The 17,897-nt window shown below is 42.6% G+C and overlaps 1 protein-coding gene across 1 annotated transcript; it reads left to right on the top strand.

The window, feature by feature from the left end:
* Nucleotides 1–15,634: 15,634 nt before the first annotated feature.
* On the top strand, nucleotides 15,635–17,661 carry foxb1a (forkhead box B1a). The gene has a single exon (XM_072435722.1). It carries the CDS (start codon nucleotides 15,957–15,959, stop codon nucleotides 16,881–16,883), a length of 927 nt encoding a protein of 308 aa, XP_072291823.1. The 5' UTR covers nucleotides 15,635–15,956; the 3' UTR covers nucleotides 16,884–17,661.
* Nucleotides 17,662–17,897: the final 236 nt, after the last annotated feature.

The following is a 17,897-nucleotide window of genomic DNA, read 5'->3' as shown; positions in this document are numbered from 1 at the left end:
CCGTCCCTGCTCATACAGCGAGACGTGCCAGCAGAAATGGAGTGCACTGCATAAATGCTGTGTCTGATTGCTTTACTCTCTTGACAATGTCATTTTAGTGGAAGCGGGAGCGCAAAGAGGGCTCTTGTCCAGGCGGCTGTCTGTCTGCGCGGAGGGTCCGAAAGCCCTGCTCTATTACCCAGCCCCCCCCAGGACAGCGTTTTAGGCCGAGGGCTGGGGCAGAATAACAGCACATTACAGTCTTAATGATTCTGTGATCCTGGGCTCTGGGGAGGCACTACTCTGGGGTAATCAGGCTCATCTGCTGTTCCTCTCTCATTTCCTTCAGCTGAGCGGAGGTGCTGCCGTACCTCTGAGGAGCGTGATCCTCGCCTGCAGCTACAGCTCACAGCCCATTCATCACAGGCTGACCTGCTCGAGAGGGACAGCATACACACACGGGACCCTTCTGTAATTAATTCAGTCTTCACCAAGCATTACTGCATTTACCTCGACATATGCACAACATCATCTGAAATACAATACTTTCTATGCATCATATACAAGTGGTGCAAAAGTAATGCAAACAGGCCATACACGATAGTTAACAATGAGACGCCTGGTAACGCCTCCTTCAGAGTTGTTATTGTCATAGCTCATATGTAAATTGGGGATAAGGGGATGTTAATTTTGTCGGAGCGTGGCTGTTTGGGGCCCACGCTGTCTGCACGCCCCATGTCCCAGTCCAAGGGTACACCTTGATGAGTGAGGAGGGCTAATTCCGGCCCGAGGCGTCATTAATCTGCTGTCTTTGATGAATGGCTCGTAAATGTGCTGTAACATGGATTTTGAGGAGGAGCAGGTTGAGGATGGACTTGGGACGTACTCTCCTCCTCCTCTGCCTTTGTCACTTTGGACCAACACAAATGTTGTCTGCAAAACTCAGTGGTCCGTGACTGTGGCTTTTATATGGATATGAGGCTGGGGGTTCATGATAATATTTTTTATGTTAACAAGATTTGATGGATTAGCTTGCGTATAATTTAAAGCAGAGGACAAATATAACTGCAGCATCAACATTTTCCTTTAGTTTACCAGTAACTTCAGTTATTAAAAAAAAATCTTGACTTGATTTTATAGCTTTTCTTATATTTGTATTTTCTTGTGATCTGCCTTGACATCGGTAAGATCAATACAGTTATATACCTTATTCTGTAATCAAGTTTAATTGGAATAATATAATGTGCTAAAAATGAAACAATAAAACACTGGATAAGGACAATAACACTTAACTGCTGGTAATTCTTTCATTTAAAGGCCCCTCATTTTAGTGCAGAGTAATTACGGAGCGATATTTGGCGGCGTAGCCTTGTCCGTGGACCATATGATCCTTCGGCCCCTGCTGGTTCTGTCCTGTTTATGAATCCTTTAGGCACAAAGGGCCAAACTTTAAGTGCGCATTGTCCCAATAGCGGTAGCACTTAAAACTAACAATGTCATAAATTGTTCTGTTAAAACGGTGCATAAAGATCTGTGCTGTGATGATGAGATGCACCGGTCTGGCCCATGCAATGAACTGATGAATCTCATCTCATCCCTATCAAAGCTCCCGATTATTCATGCCAACAGGATTAGAGTGAGCGGAGCAGGGGCCCTCAGACCCCAGGCCCCGCTGCAAGGATGGGGCCGTCTCAATTTAAACAAAGATTAATTATGGTCAATGGGACGGTTCACATCTGTCACTCTTAGTGTGGACATTTGAAAGCATTGCCCTGAAGAAGACAGAGGTTGTATGAAGTCATCAGTGTGACCTGTCAGCAGACTTAATGCGCTGTTTAAATGAATCAACATTTTGGACTTTCTCCAATTTAAGGCTTTTACCTCGCAAATATTTTCCTTTTAAAGTGCTTACATTCAATTAACAACATAAAAATGAAGGATTTCTTATTTAAGTTCTCATAAAATTAAAATGATTATAAGGGTTTTGGAGTGAAATCAAACCGCATCAGCAGTTTATGGCAGCTGCGTAGTATATTTCTTCATCTTTATGGACATTGCAATAAAATGACTTGAAATAAATGTGTCCAAACAGTGAGTTTAACACATTTGGATTTGTGATTTATGTGAGCACGGCTGCACCAAACACTCTTCAGTAAGTCTTGTTAGCTGGGGCCCCGGGGAACTCTGCAGGGGCCACACTCAGGGGCCACTCTAATGATGTCCTCTGTCCAGACCACTCCTGTCTGCAGGTTGTTTTTCACACAGTCACTATCAGTTTTGAGTCTGTGGCTGAAGGATATTTTTTAGCTTTTAAACTGTTTCCCTCCAGATCCAGGACCAGTATTATCTTTTGTTCCTTTGCTGCGGTCCAATAAACAAATGCATTATTATTACTGGTAATATGAATACAGTATGTACACAGAACAACAGAAGACAATGCGGGACAACAGATAGAAATTAGCCCATAGCTACGATCTGCCGTATTTAGTAAGGATTAAACAACTAGGAGCTGTGTGCTAACTGTTTTAACACACAAAGCAAGTCCAGAAACACCAGAAACTGAGAGGCTTAAAAAGGCCCCAAAAATCTTCATGGCCATATTTTTTAATACATTTAAAGGGCTTGTATACTTTTAGGAAGTATTAGTGTTTTATGTTAGCTTAAAAATGCAGTAAACAACAGTAAACATTTCAAAAACATGAAGACAAGCAAAACAAAAAATAAAAAAGTGCATTGAAAAAGCATAATATGATGCAAACTGCTGCCTGAAATCTAAATGTAGATGCACACTCAAGGTTTTGAAGGGTTGAAAGAGTTTGGACTTAAAAAAAATACATTTACATTAAATTGATTTATTAATGAATCATATTTTGAGAAAGTAACTCCATGGTGTATCGGATTACCACATAGTGACCACATAGTGACGCCTCCTAGAGTTGTCGCCCTTAACATGCCCAAGCAAACACACCCCATGGCATGTTTATGAAGAGCAAACAAAAGTCATGACAACATTATTTATTTCACATTAACAACACTAAAAATGCACAATGAATCATTTGTTTTGTACATTAAATTCCAGGGGCACCATCCTAGACACCAGCCCCCCGAAAGCCCCCCGGAAGCCCCCCGAAAACCCGCTGAAAGCCCCCAAACTTTCCATCTTCACTAACAATGATTAAATGGCAGTCACAGTGTTCAAACTGAAGATAAAACAAAACAAGGAATTCAATATGAGTCGTCAACTTCAAAACCATACTCATTATATGATATTGTGTCCATAATAATACTTCACAGTGCTGGAACATCTTCCTGGTTGTGGAGGCGTGCTTGGTGCAGCTGGACTGTGATTGGCCGATGAGAGCATCTGTAAACTTTGGCTTTATGACATGAAGCAGCTCGTGTCTAATTCCCACAGACGTCTTTATGTCCTCCGCAGGGTTTACATGTTCTATTAAATGCAGATTCATTTGCGTGGCTCTGTGTAGTAAGTCTTGCATCTGGATGGGCTCCAGAGCAGTGAGCATAAACATTTACTGCTGAGTGGATTGTAATTGTCAGACTACGAGAGAACGCTGCTCTGAACCCAGGCACAAGCCGACACACTAAACCTCTGCAGAGTCTTTGTCACGCTCATTGGCCTCGCTTAGGTGGTCAGGTGAAGTTGGAAAGTGGCTTTACTCTGGGTGCTCTGGCTTCATATCAACCAAGCACAAAACCAACACACTACTTATCCTGCGTAAATTGAGGGTCCAAACATTTTTAAATGAAGTTGCAATGCATCATTTTGCACCCCTGTAGATCCAGGTCTACATCATAGAAAGATACAGTTGGATTGTCTGCCATGTAGAGCAGGATCTGAGCCCAAAATCTGCAGAGGAACAGGTTCAGCACTCCTCAACTTTGTTACCCAGGGGCGTCGGACTGGGGGGGTAAAGATGTTAGTTTATTATGGGCCCAGTGAAGATGTATCATCGTGAACATGCCAAGATGGTTTGGACCCAGGGTAAGGCAGGGCGATATTCTCGATGAAAAAAAGAAAATCCCCCTATAACAATATCAGACAATATTATGTCCGTCCAACAGAAATGTGTTAAAACATTTCTCTAAACGTGTTCATTTAAGCTTTACTTATCAGACAAATGTAGTCCCAACAATGGAGAATTATCACTTTATACCCATATTAGAAAGTGTTTTTTAAATCAGCACTTTTCGTGGCCTTTTGTACAATAAACAACAGTCATGATGCTATTTTAATTTCAAACCCCTGCTCTTTACAATGTCACGCTTTTATCAAAATGACCCAAATCCAAGGCTTGCTGATAAGTGCTTTGTTAGTCAAAAAAAAATCACAAAAATCAAACATTGATAAAAGCTAAATATTTTATCCATCCATGTTTTTTCCATTGTCTGAGACCAGCTGACAGACAATTAACGGACCCAACTATAAGATGCCTCCAGCCTTTGCATGTGAGGAACACTAATAATAAGTACAAATAAATAATAATAACTAAACAAAACTGATGTATGTGATTGCTGTTGAGGGCTGAATTGATGAACTTCAGGCCGCGTCTCCTTGTTTGACGCTCGTGTGGGTCATCTCTGACAAGGAGAGCGCAGATAGCCCCGCGCAGAAGGGTTAAGCAGACACTAAATTATTCATTGCACTAAACGCTCTCAAGTGAACACATGCATTTGCACCGGCGCCTATTAGCTGCCGTGAAATATGATGTAGGACAGCCCCTTTAGCTTCGCACGTCATATGTTGGCCGTCTTTGGTCTTGGCCAGTCACGCCGCTCTCCAAAGATTGTGCTTGGACGTGGTCTCCGATAAATCAACATGTCTTTCACACACTTATTAAAAGCATTTCCTTTTCTCTGCTAATCCTGATTTACGCCGCCGAACCCCTTTCTCAGGAGAAGGGCTAATTAAATTGATACTTTTTACAAGTCGTACTCAATAAATGTGAATATATTAAGGGGTATTACTAAGACAGCTACATTAAATTTGCATAGTGTGTTTAATGAATATGCAACAGCAAGTGGAAAGGTCTGCTACTGCGAACCCGTTGGAATTAGCATAACTACTTGCAGCATCTTTCTTAAATAATGCTCTCATTTGCACATCACTGAGTTGGCTAATTCGAACTTCAGTCGGTGAAGCCGGGTAATTAAGAGTCGGGCTTTAATTTTTAATGAAGTTTACGTTACATCGATCCTGACAGTAATGAGAGGGACGTGGAAACAAAAAGGCTGCTAATAATGAAATTCGCCCACCAGTTTGAGGCTCGGTATAATTCCTGAGGAGAAATTACATGACTAATTATTAATTTGATATTCATGTGGTCTGTGTGTGTGTGTGTGTTTGTGTGTGTGTGTGTGTGTGTGTGTGTGTGTGTGTGTGCGTGCGTGCGCGTGTGTGTGTGTGTTTGTGTGTGTGTGTGTGTGTGTGTGTGTGTGTGTGTGTGCGTGCGTGCGCGTGTGTGTTGGGTGCGGGATGTCTGGCGCTGCCCTGTGTCTGGGAGGTCTTGGAAGAATTTTAGTGCACAATTAATCATGTTGATGGTCACAGTGAAATGCGTTTTATTTCAGCATGTTTACGAGGCCGCGTCACCCAGGCTGGCTGCGAGCCTGTTGAAAACAGCAAAAATGAACGTGTGTATTGGTTAAATATGACTGGGAACAGACTAATTATCTTGATTCGAGTCATTTCGACGAGATTAGATTTGGTCAGCAGTTAGTAAGTTATTGCACTTGCTTCAACGTGTTTGGCGGGTTTGAAGGTTATTTGGGGGTTTATTTTCTTCTCTATGGCAGATTGTTTAATTAAGAATGAGATGTATTGAAAACAAGATGAGTGATATATATTGGTTCCATATCAATGATCGGTGTGGTTTCCCAGATCAGTCTGACATTGGACAATGAATGGCACTATTTCTTCTCAGCTGCTACAGTCCCATGTGTCATTCGTTTGTCCTCAGTGCATCTAATTTGTCTTTTGAACAGACAAATGATAAAAACTTGAACAAGAAGAGCAATATGGCTGTGTGTTTAAATCCATTTTTACAAAAGTGAAAAGTAAACTTGTGAAATATATCGTAACATACATTTGTGCCTTGAAACCCTAACCCTAACCCTTGCCTCATATTTGTCCTCAATGTTTGACTGTTACCAGGACGACTCAAAGTACCTTATTTGGATGATAGTAGGTTAGCTTTAATCTGATGGTGGCTGCGGGTGCTGCTCCTCTGCCACACAAACACTTGACATGTCTGATTCCTCCATCGACAGAACAGGAGACAGTCGTCTGATCAAGAGCTAATTGCATTCTTTTGTGTGTGCACAATTCAAACACTGTGGCTGTGAAGCACTTGTTCTGAACAGGTCAGAGTCAACAGCATTATTTTGAAGTGGCGGCTCTCGAGGCTTCAGTGATCAACACCATCTCCATCACATCAGTGGTTTGACAAAGATACGCTTTCTTCTGTGAAGGCTACATATATTCTGATTCTTTTTGCCGCATGAGTGCATTGGGTAAAGCACATTCTAAAACACTTAAACTTGTGTTACTCTAATTAGCCTCTGTTCTGGAAGCATTAGGTGGTTTGACACTAAACTAGTGAATAAATACCTGGAAATGATTGAAGGACATGAGTTACCAGTTGGAGGCGTGTTTACCTAAGCAAATGTCCACATAATCAGGAGTCCAGCACAAAAGTGCGTGGCCCCTGCAGTAGACGAGCCACACGGACAGGTCAGTGCAAAACATGTCTCCCACAAACACCTGCCCAGGATGTAGCAGGAAGGTCTGGGGCCTGGTTATAAACCATCATGGGACCACTTTACATGTTCTATGATAAATGGGCATTTCAAAGCATTGGTGTAATGCCTTTTTTTCTTCGTTCCACCATGTGACGATCCATGCTGTGGTGTGCAATTACTGTTGTGAACACATGCAATGGTATTTATTTATTTATTTATTTATTTATTTATTTATTTATTTATTTATTTATTTATTTATTTATTTATTTATTTATTTATTTATCTATTTATTTATTTATATCTTTATTATTTTTCCCCTCCATCCCTTGTTGGGAAATGGGAGGTTTTGTCTATAGGAGTTTTTGTTTATAAGAGATCTTCTATTGAGAGTTTTTTTCAAACTTCCTATAAGTGATCTGTTCTTTTCCTCTGTATCTACCTCTGTATCTACCTGCGTTGCAACAATGAAATTTCCCCATGTGTGGACAATAAAGGATTATCTTATCTTATCTTATCTTGTTACACCACAGCACATTCACTAATCAATTTTTATGTGAAAAATTACACCGTCTGCATATGTGTTCAATGATTATGTAACGGTCCCATCCTAATTTTTTAACTATTAGAACTGTATTCTTCAGAAAAAATAAAGATTTCATATAACAGGACATAAAAAAACATGTGCACATTCAGTTTTTCCAGAAAAGTTGGATTTATAAAAATAAGAATATTAACATTTTTAACCCAGAGCTTGTTTAGAGCATAAACGACAAATAAGCTGTTTCTGTTTTTTTGTAACTTGTCTTTTTGAATATGGGACTTTTCAAGACACACCACAGGACGCCCTCTGGACTACACCATAACACATCTTATATCTTTTTCAGTTTTACAGTGGACACAATCGTGTACACACACGATTCCCCTGTATACCTCTGCAACAGCAATGCTCTCAGTTTAGCACAGAGTGAACACGTTCCAGTGTAAAAATTTATAATTTTGAACTAACCATAATGACCCATAATAAGAGAAAAATGCTCTATTCTAGAAGGGCTGAAGTGATAAATCCATGTGGACAGTGATTCGTCCACTGAATACATTATTCATAAGTGACGGTAGTGAGCAATGAGCATTTCTAGTAACTACTACACACTCTGACCAGAAACAAAAATAAAAGTTGTCCATTGGATGTGAGGCTGCTGCTGTAGATCAAGTAGAGGTCTCAGGAAGTGGCACTATGTGTCAAGACATCTTGACCATGTCATTCCATCAGTGGATTTCAGGGAAAATCCTAATGGCACAGGTGTATGATAATAATAATGCCAAGATTCATCTGACTTAGATTGTGAAAGACATGCTAGTGTCATATGAATCATCTCGGACTCTAAGGACCTCAGGGACCGGCCTCCTGCTGGTGCCAGAGTCAGGACTAAACATGGACCGGCCTCCTGCTGGTGCCCAGAGTCAGGACTAAACAGGGACCGGCCTCCTGCTGGTGCCAGAGTCAGGACTAAACATGGACCGGCCTCCTGCTGGTGCCAGAGTCAGGACTAAACATGGACTTGCCTCCTGCTGGTGCCAGAGTCAGGACTAAACATGGACCGGCCTCCTGCTGGTGCCAGAGTCAGGACTAAACATGGACCGGCCTCCTGCTGGTGCCAGAGTCAGGACTAAACATGGACCGGCCTCCTGCTGGTGCCAGAGTCAGGACTAAACATGGGGAATCTACGGTTCAGTTTTATGCAGCTAAAATCTGGAAAAGTCTTCCTGAAGATGTGAGAAAGGTTCTACTCTGACAATGTTCATGTGTGCTAAAAACAGTTTTGTTTCGCTGTGCATACGGCTGAAATGATTTAGCTTTTAACAGCTTTTAACTGTTTTGTGATTTCTTGTGTGAAGCACTTTGATTTGCCTTTTGTACAAATCGTGCTCTACAAATAAACTTGCCTTGCCTTACAACACTAGGTGGAAATTAATTGTTGACATTGCAAAAGCTTATTGAAACAACGCCACCGCAAATGTGTGCTGTAATCAAAACTGATGACAATCCAACAGATTATTAGAGTGTGGGACTTTTTTTGTGGTGACTTTTTTGTGGGGTCAGACAGTGAATTTCCTCAATGCAAATGTATTGTGTGCAATATCAAGATATATGCAGAATTGCATTTTATTGATATATTGCTTGAGTGTTTTGATGTCCTTTTGTATGTGTTTTGTTGTATTCTGGTGAACAATCACCAAAGAGTGCCTCCTGTAGTTTGCATGGGTCCAGGTCTTGATTGGGAATTGCAATAACACACCTTTGTGTTTACATAAAAATATGAATTTGATATGGCAGATGTTCTCATTACCTGCCATGTAAACAGCAAACATTATACAAGTGACTTTTTAAGAGGAGCATTCTCTTATTCCCTCCAACACTGGTGTGGGTGCAGGTGTGTGTCGTGTGGGACATGCTCCATCCCAGTGGGTGGCTGTTTATGGGAGCACATTGTTATGTTGTTGTCTTGTATCCTCCTCAGAGACACAGACTGCTCCCTCATGGATAAGATGAAAGACCAGAGCAGAATGCCCCTGGTCCGGTCCCAGTGCGGGTGGTGTCTTCAAATCACCACCAAGGTCTGGAGCACAGAAACATGCCTCCAAACATCCTCACCTCACAAGCAGATCTCCAACAAAGTCCTCTGCAGCACCTTTAAGTTTGTTGTTTGTGTTGACTATACAGACCAACTCCAATAAGTGCATTTCACTTTGTGCTGTGGATCTCTCTTTATGATTAACACTCATTTGAAAGTTGAAGAGCTGTCATTAAAGACACTACTGCTGATGTCAAAACATCATGATGTTGCTATACAACCACTGGGTTAATGGTGCGTTCTGATGGAATTTACTGGACAAACTGGCGAATAAAACAAACAAATTGCATTTTTAGAAGTGTGACCCATGTCTTGACCCCTCCGCTGCTCTCTCTTTAGTGTACTAACTGTTATTGATTTTCCTGTCATGAGGCTTTAGCAGACGCATTTATTCCCGTGGAAGGTCATGTTAAACACACAGTTCTGACCTCAGAGGTCACAGGATCACTGAGAGAAGGCTCAGACGTTCTGGTTCATGCCCCTCTTCATGTGCTCCCGTACAATCAGAGGTGTCAAAAATTCCCCGACTGCGAAGACACAGGCTCCAACATACTTGACGTGTATCCGTACATACAAGTTATTAAATTGACTTACATTCCTTTCCTGGAGACTCTACTTACATACATACATGTATAGTACATGTGCCTATCTAAAATTGATGGACAGCTTGGACTGTCATTTTAAATACCACACACTCATAAGCACTCAGCTTTATCCTCCTCCTTTTCAGCTTCCAGTTCATTGCTTTGGAATTAAGATATTTCAATTGCTCATTGCTCAAGCAAACCAAAAACTGCCTATTTGCTTTTCAAACCGGGCTATAAGAGGCACAGAGCACATTGTGGTCATCAGTGACACACAGCACCAAACTTAAGTTTTTTTTGTAGAAAATCAATGTTTCAGTTGAAAGAAAAGTTACATGTGCTGTGCTGGTGTTGAGGGGAACGGAGATGGTAAAAATACATGAGTTCTACTCTGCATTATTTTACATACAGGGAAAGCTGTCTCATTTGTGCTAATCTATCCTTTTATGAATAGCAATCTTTTCATCTTCTCTGAGAAAGTTCATTCTTTCATAAAGTTCATTGTAAATATCTGAGGAAGTCACAGTAGAAGAATTCCAGGCCGTTGTTCATTATCATACAGTGTGGTAATGAGGCTGCTCCTCACATCTCTGTCGTCAGTTCTGCTCTTTGTGCCAATGCAGCCTGAAGAGTGGCTCCGGGTCAGAGGCACAGACAGGCCCCAGATACGGCCCTCATCTGTCCTGCTGCGTCCCACCGTATGGAGCCAATGGTGTGGGACTGCCTCCTACACACACACACACACACACACACACAACGCACGCACACACACAACGCACGCACACACACACACACACACACACACACATACAACACACACACGCACACACACACACACGCACACACACACACACGCACACACACACACACGCACACACACACACACACACGCACACACACAACGCACGCACACACACACACACACACACATACAACACACACGCACACACACACACACATACAACACACACACGCACACACACACACGCACACACACACACACGCACACACACACACACGCACACACACACACACACACGCACGCACACACACACACGCACACGTGACACACACACACACAAACAACACACACGCACACACACACACACACGCACACACACACACACGCGAACACACAACATACACACACACACACGAACACACAACATACACACACACACACACACATAACACACACAACATACACACACACACACACACAAACAACACACAACACACACACACACACAACACACACAACACACAACATACACACACAGACACACACATACACAAATGCACACACGAACACAAACAACACACAACACACACAAACACACACACACACACACAAACAAACACATTCACACACACAAACAAACACACACACACACACACATGCAACACACACAACACACACACATGCGACACACACACACACACACACATGCAACACACACAACACACGCACACACACACACACACATACAACACACACACGCACACACACACACACGCACACACACACAACACACACACATGCGACACAAACACACACACACACACACACACACATACAACACACACACGCACACACACACACACACATACAACACACACACGCACACACACACACACGCACACACACACGCACACACACACACGCACGCACACACACACACGCACACGTGACACACACACACACAAACAACACACACACACGCACACACACACACGCACACACACACACACGCACACACACACACGTGACACACACACACACGCGAACACACAACATACACACACACACACGAACACACAACATACACACACACACACACATAACACACACACACACAAACAACACACAACACACACACACACACAACACACACAACACACAACATACACACACAGACACACACATACACAAATGCACACACGAACACAAACAACACACAACACACACACACAAACACACACACACACACACACAAACAAACACATTCACACACACAAACAAACACACACACACACACACACATGCAACACACACAACACACACACATGCGACACACACACACACACACACATGCAACACACACAACACACACACACACACACACATGCAACACGCACAACACACACACATGCGACACACACACACACACACACATGCAACACACACAACACACACACACACACACACACATGCAACACACACAACACACACACATGCAACACACACACACACACACACACACAACACACACCAACGTTTGGTGGAATTCACTTTTGGTATGAAAAAGAAGCTCATGTCAGCTTTTTTATCATAAAAATACAAAACATTATACACTATATAAGAAACGAATAATTACAACAAATCGTAAATTAGATGGTTAAAATGCACCCAATGCCTTTGTGTTAATGTTGCAGATACAATAGGATTAATTTAAACTATAGCTTCTGAGTATTTATAATTTAAATGTATATAAGATACCTATATTTTGTTCTCACTTATGTCGGGATGATACATGATTCAGTTACATTACATTGTTTGTAATTTAATTTGCTGGCCGCCAGATACGTTTATATTCCCCCATAATGTATTTGTCATTGTTCCAATGGCCAAAATGGGCGTAAGGAAACATTAAAATTGCACGCTGGGATTGTAAAAGAGCATGTCCCCACCTCATGGACACACTGTGAACTGCCACGGAAAAGCCATTCATTATGTTTAAGTGGCACAATCCACAAACAATATCATACCAGTGCCCCACTCTTTTAGTGTCTAATTGGACGAAAATCTGCCCAGACAAATTGAATTAGCAACCCCTGCCTTTGGACAATAGAGATATCTGTTTCACATGATGTGCTGTATAATGAATGCCTAATTTATGTAATTAGACCATTAAGCGTAAGCCGAGCATATGTTGTGAATGCCCTGCGGTCTGCTTCCACCAGGTAGCCCTCTGATGTCACAGCAGCAGCTAATGGGACAGGCTCAGAGTCCGCGCACCGCCAAGACGGTTCAGAAAACCACCACCTCTGTACGCGGATAGACCATATGTACCATCTTCTCCGACGGTGCGCGGTTCCCATCAAATAAGCTAAACTTGCGAATGAAGGGGCTTTCATTTGAGAGCCCTCCGTCTGCTAATTAATTGTCATCCTGCTGAATATTCATACCTTATCTTGAGCGCGTCCTTAATTGCACCGTAAAACATCTCCAGGGGCCGAAACCACCACGGACTTAATTAGAAGCGCGGATGGAGTCACTGGTCGGATGGAGAAAGTCAGTTTGTGGAACGCACACGTCAAACTTGTTTTACCTGCGTCAAGGCCGAACTAGACAAGCATCCTTTACCCGCGGTCTCGTTCTGAGTGTGTGAGAATGGAAACGCACAAAGGTTGGGATGAAATAGCTATATCCGTGAAATGACACTCGCTCAGATTATTCACACAGCAAATGTTTGTCTTGAAACAGTCCTCAAGCAGTGATTTGTTTATTTATGGGTGAGTAATGTACATCGCTTGGAGTCAGGGATTTACTGCAGTCAGCAACCTGCAAAGAAGTGGAAAGCAGAGAGTCAGCCGTGCGTGAAAAGGCGCGTAAAATTAACCAAAAAACACGTCAATGGATTTTACGCATGGATTTTAATTTTTTTTTTCTTTTTTTTTTTTTCAAATCATTATTTTAGTATTCACAAAAAATCACAACAAAATTGCAGACGTAAATAGCTTATCTCGGGGTCTGGGTGGCAGCATATCTCAACTCGTTTCACTGTGACAATATTGTTTGGCTATCATGCGCTGCTTTAGGGTGAATGGCATCGATCCTCTTTTAACAACATTTGTTTCCTATTGTGTCCGGGGCACAGCAGAGGAGGGCAGACGTGTGAAAGTGGCTGTTTGATTCTCTTTTTCATCCCGGTGACCTCGGCCTTTGTGTCCCGTCACCCTGGGAATGTCACGCCTCACTACTCTACTTTAAGATGTTTCAGAAAGTAGCTTTTGTTTTGGCTCCTCTCTTTTTTTTTAAAGCTCGCACAAAATTGTTCTTGGTCCCCTCCCGCTATAAAAGATACTTCAGACTGAGGCACGGTTCACAAGTGCAATGCAATTTGGCTTATCCCAACCTTTGTTCGCGTTTCTACAAATGACCAAACATAGTGCAGACTTGATCTACTGCCGCTTGAACTCGGGAGAGTTTGTGAAAAGCTAAAAACCCTATTCACATTCAGAGTCATGGTGGTATTTCCCTGTGTGCATTGGACGTGGACAAAAGAGCTACCAATATCCCATAACCCCGGAGCTCAAGAAGCCAGCGCAGCAGTGCAAGTGTGAGAGAGGCTGGTTAAGGCGAGCGTGAGCAAAGATTAATCCAGGGAACATGTAAAAGAGGTGCAAAGGATAGAACTGTTAAATTCAGAAATAAAAAAAAATATTTTAAAAAATGCCAATTATTTTTTAAAGCTCCTTTCAGTCTATTTTTATTTAATTTCATTTTTTTTTTAAATTTTCAAGAGTCCTCTTTGACTTCCTTTGCTCGTCTTGTCGTTTATTTTATAAAATAGGCTACTTGGCCCATAATGTGGAAGGAAACATGACAAACACCAAGAAAAAAAAAATCGAGTGTTTTTTCCCCCAATAAATAAATTTAACTACAAAACATTACACCTTATCTTAATCTTGACAACATTTTATTAGCGCTGTGCATATTTGTCCACATCCACTCCTGCCACTCTGTCCCCCGCAATGCGATTCTTCTCCTAATCCGTCAGACCAGTGATGGGGTGCATTGTGGATTTATGGGAGGAAATTAGCATAAATTATGAGCGATTCTTGCGTGGTGCGTGTGTGTGGTCTGGGGCCATTGCGAACTCTCCAAGCGGAAAGGTAGCGCTGGCCAAAAGCTTGAATAGCAGTAGCTCAAAATAGGCTTCCCATTTGGTTTTCACATTCATATAATTGACTTATGGATATTTTATACAGTTTTCAGCACACCATCCAGAAGGGTTTATTTGCATTTGTGAAGAAGCCCGGATTGGAATGTTTTGACACGGACACAAAGGGCCCTCAGCCTCATGAAGTTTGAGTTTGAACAGCACTGTTTGCTTTGTGCGATGTGTTCATATTCTTCCGTTCAGCTCTGGGCCAAATTAGCAGAAAAACTAACACCGACACAGCAGGATGGCACATTGTTGGTAATCAGACCAAAATAAATGACATTCTTATAAATCCAAGATAAGACATATACGTCTATAAGTTGTATATGTAATTAGACACATTTAATCATGGTTCAATATTTAACAGCATGCACGAAATTGCAAGAAAATGATAACATAGATCAGCATACTCAAAACAATATTTTACCCCGCAAGATTATTTAAGGAAAATTCAAATTCATCAATTTTTGAATGCAAGTTGTCAAAAATAAATATTTGACAATTCCAAAAACAAATGCTGAATATATCTGAAGCTGCTTAATGTCAAAGTCCGCAGAAAAAGTCCGCTCGCATACCTTCACACACCGAGCACCGATTCCGGTTACAGAGCCTTTTCACCCCTTTTTCTGTCTTCAAATGGAAATGATTCTCATTGGCCCAAGGTGTCCATGTAAATAGGTGTAAATGAAAGCAGATTATGCCTTCCTCCCTCGCCCCCTCCTCCCGTGGCAATTGTCATGTGATAGCGAAGAGGTGGCACATTAATGGAGCGCCACTACAGGGGTCTTTTCTGCTCCTGTCACTACATAAAACTATCAGACGCGCACTGGAAGACCATGGAGGCATCCGCTCCTCTCATAACTCCACAAGCCTGATGAAGTCTACTGCGGGCGGGACAAGTTGACTTCCCCGACAATCGCGCTCCCTCTTGTGCACCGTTTATCCGGCTCTTTTACGCGCGGCTTTTCTCCTTTTGAACGCAGACGCACCACACGGCCCAGAGGAACTAAAGGAAGGATACATTTGAAGGTGTTTGTGTGACAGTGTCCAGGATGCCTCGTCCAGGGAGGAACACGTACAGCGACCAGAAGCCGCCGTACTCCTACATCTCTCTCACCGCCATGGCCATCCAGAGCTGTCCCGAGAAGATGTTGCCTCTGAGTGAAATCTACAAGTTCATTATGGATAGATTCCCCTACTACCGGGAAAACACGCAGCGCTGGCAGAACTCACTGCGCCACAACTTGTCCTTCAATGACTGTTTCATTAAAATTCCCCGGCGGCCGGACCAGCCAGGTAAGGGGAGCTTCTGGGCGCTGCACCCGAGCTGCGGGGACATGTTTGAGAACGGGAGTTTCCTGCGGCGTCGAAAGAGATTCAAAGTGTTGGGTGCACCTGATCACTTGGCTCCCAGTAAGCAATCAGAAGCTGCTCATTATCTGCAACAACAAGCCAAACTGCGCCTGAGCGCGCTGGCAGCTACAGGCACGCACCTTCCGCAGATGTCAACGTACAACTTAGGGGTGTCCCAGACGTCAACGTTCAAGCACCCGTTCGCGATAGAGAACATCATCGCCAGAGAGTACAAGGTCCCGGGGAGCCTGGCCTTTTCCACCATGCAGTCCATGTCGGCCGGGTATCCGCTGCACAACCAGCTGACCAGCGCCTGGCCACACGTGTACAACAGCAGTGTCATGGACAGCATGGCGAGCAGCGACTACGGGGCGTACGGCATGCCCATTAAGACCCTCTGCCACAGCGGGCAGTCCCTCCCCGCCATCCCTGTTCCCATTAAGCCTACGCCGACGAGCATGGCGGGCTTTTCGGCGCTGCCACCGCACCTGCCCGCGTTCCTGTCAAACTCTCCGCAGTCCCTCAGCCCCACGTCCCCGCAGACAGCCACGAGCCAAAGCAGCCCCGCTACACCCAGCGAGACCCTCACAAGTCCCTCCACACTGCAGTCTGTGGCTGTGCACTGACCCCGGATGGCTCTGGGACAGGACTATGGACCATTGCGCACCGGGACTTGCTTAGTGACTCAACCCAAAGTGTGCTGTCGGAGGGAGCAGGCGAGTGGCAGTACCATTCATTTGTGTTCGTGTTGAATGTGTTGCTTTAACCGTGTTATAGAAGTCAGCACAAAATCGCACAGCGAAGTATTGCTCTTGAAAATAAATTATTTGATAGTTCTAATTTCATTCTGTGTGTTTCAAAGTGAGCCACTTCTCTGGCCCTGTGTCCAAACTTTGCACCGTCTGTTCGTTTGCTGTTAATCCTGGACTTATGGATGATGCCAAATAGAAGAGGACGACATTTGTTCTTGAATGAAAATCAAGCAAATGGACTTAAGTTTTTTTGTTTTTTTCCCTTGCAGTTAAAATGTAGTATTGTAAGAGTTTTCTCAGACTGCAAGACGTGGACATTGCGAATAACTGAAATGTTGTCAAATGCACTTTTATGTTGGAGTCAGGCCTATCTGACTCCCACGAGCTGTTTGTGAAGCATTTAATTTAAGGCTGTGGTGACCCTGTGTCAGGCGCTGTATTTGTACTTTTTTAGCTAACGCATGCAATAGAAAAGAACAAAACATCTGTGTTACTGTTGATGGTGTTAATGTTTATTTTTCACTTTGGAAATTATTTTTAATTTCAGCAAAAGCATGCGTGCTTTGACAAAGGTGTGCCAACAGTCTGCAGTGAACTGGAGAAAAAAATGTCATCCAAATATTTTCTCATTAAAAGTGGGGTAAACAATCAATATTTGTCCACGTGTCTTTACACATACAAACAATAGGGTTTATAGACATTTTGTATTTCAATAATTTTGCAGTGATTTTACTGCTATTTTGGCAATAGCAAAGTGGTGTTTTTTATTTTAATCAATACATGTCATTGTAATAATAATAATAATAATAATAATAATAGTAATATAATAATAATAATAATAATAATGTGATAATTATGATGATGATAATAATAATAGATCAATGTTAT

Source organism: Eucyclogobius newberryi, unplaced genomic scaffold (assembly GCF_026437365.1).
Source record: "Eucyclogobius newberryi isolate DKJ021-1_F unplaced genomic scaffold, fEucNew1.0.hap1 SCAF_7, whole genome shotgun sequence".
Classification (NCBI taxonomy): domain Eukaryota; kingdom Metazoa; phylum Chordata; class Actinopteri; order Gobiiformes; family Gobiidae; genus Eucyclogobius; species Eucyclogobius newberryi.
Note: the sequence above shows the minus strand (reverse complement) of the source record. Positions and strands in the feature narration are given on the sequence as shown.

Coding starts and splice junctions, on each gene's coding strand:
- foxb1a (XM_072435722.1), top strand. CDS start 15,957: ATGCCTCGTCCAGGGAGGAACACGTACAGCGACCAGAAGCCGCCGTAC.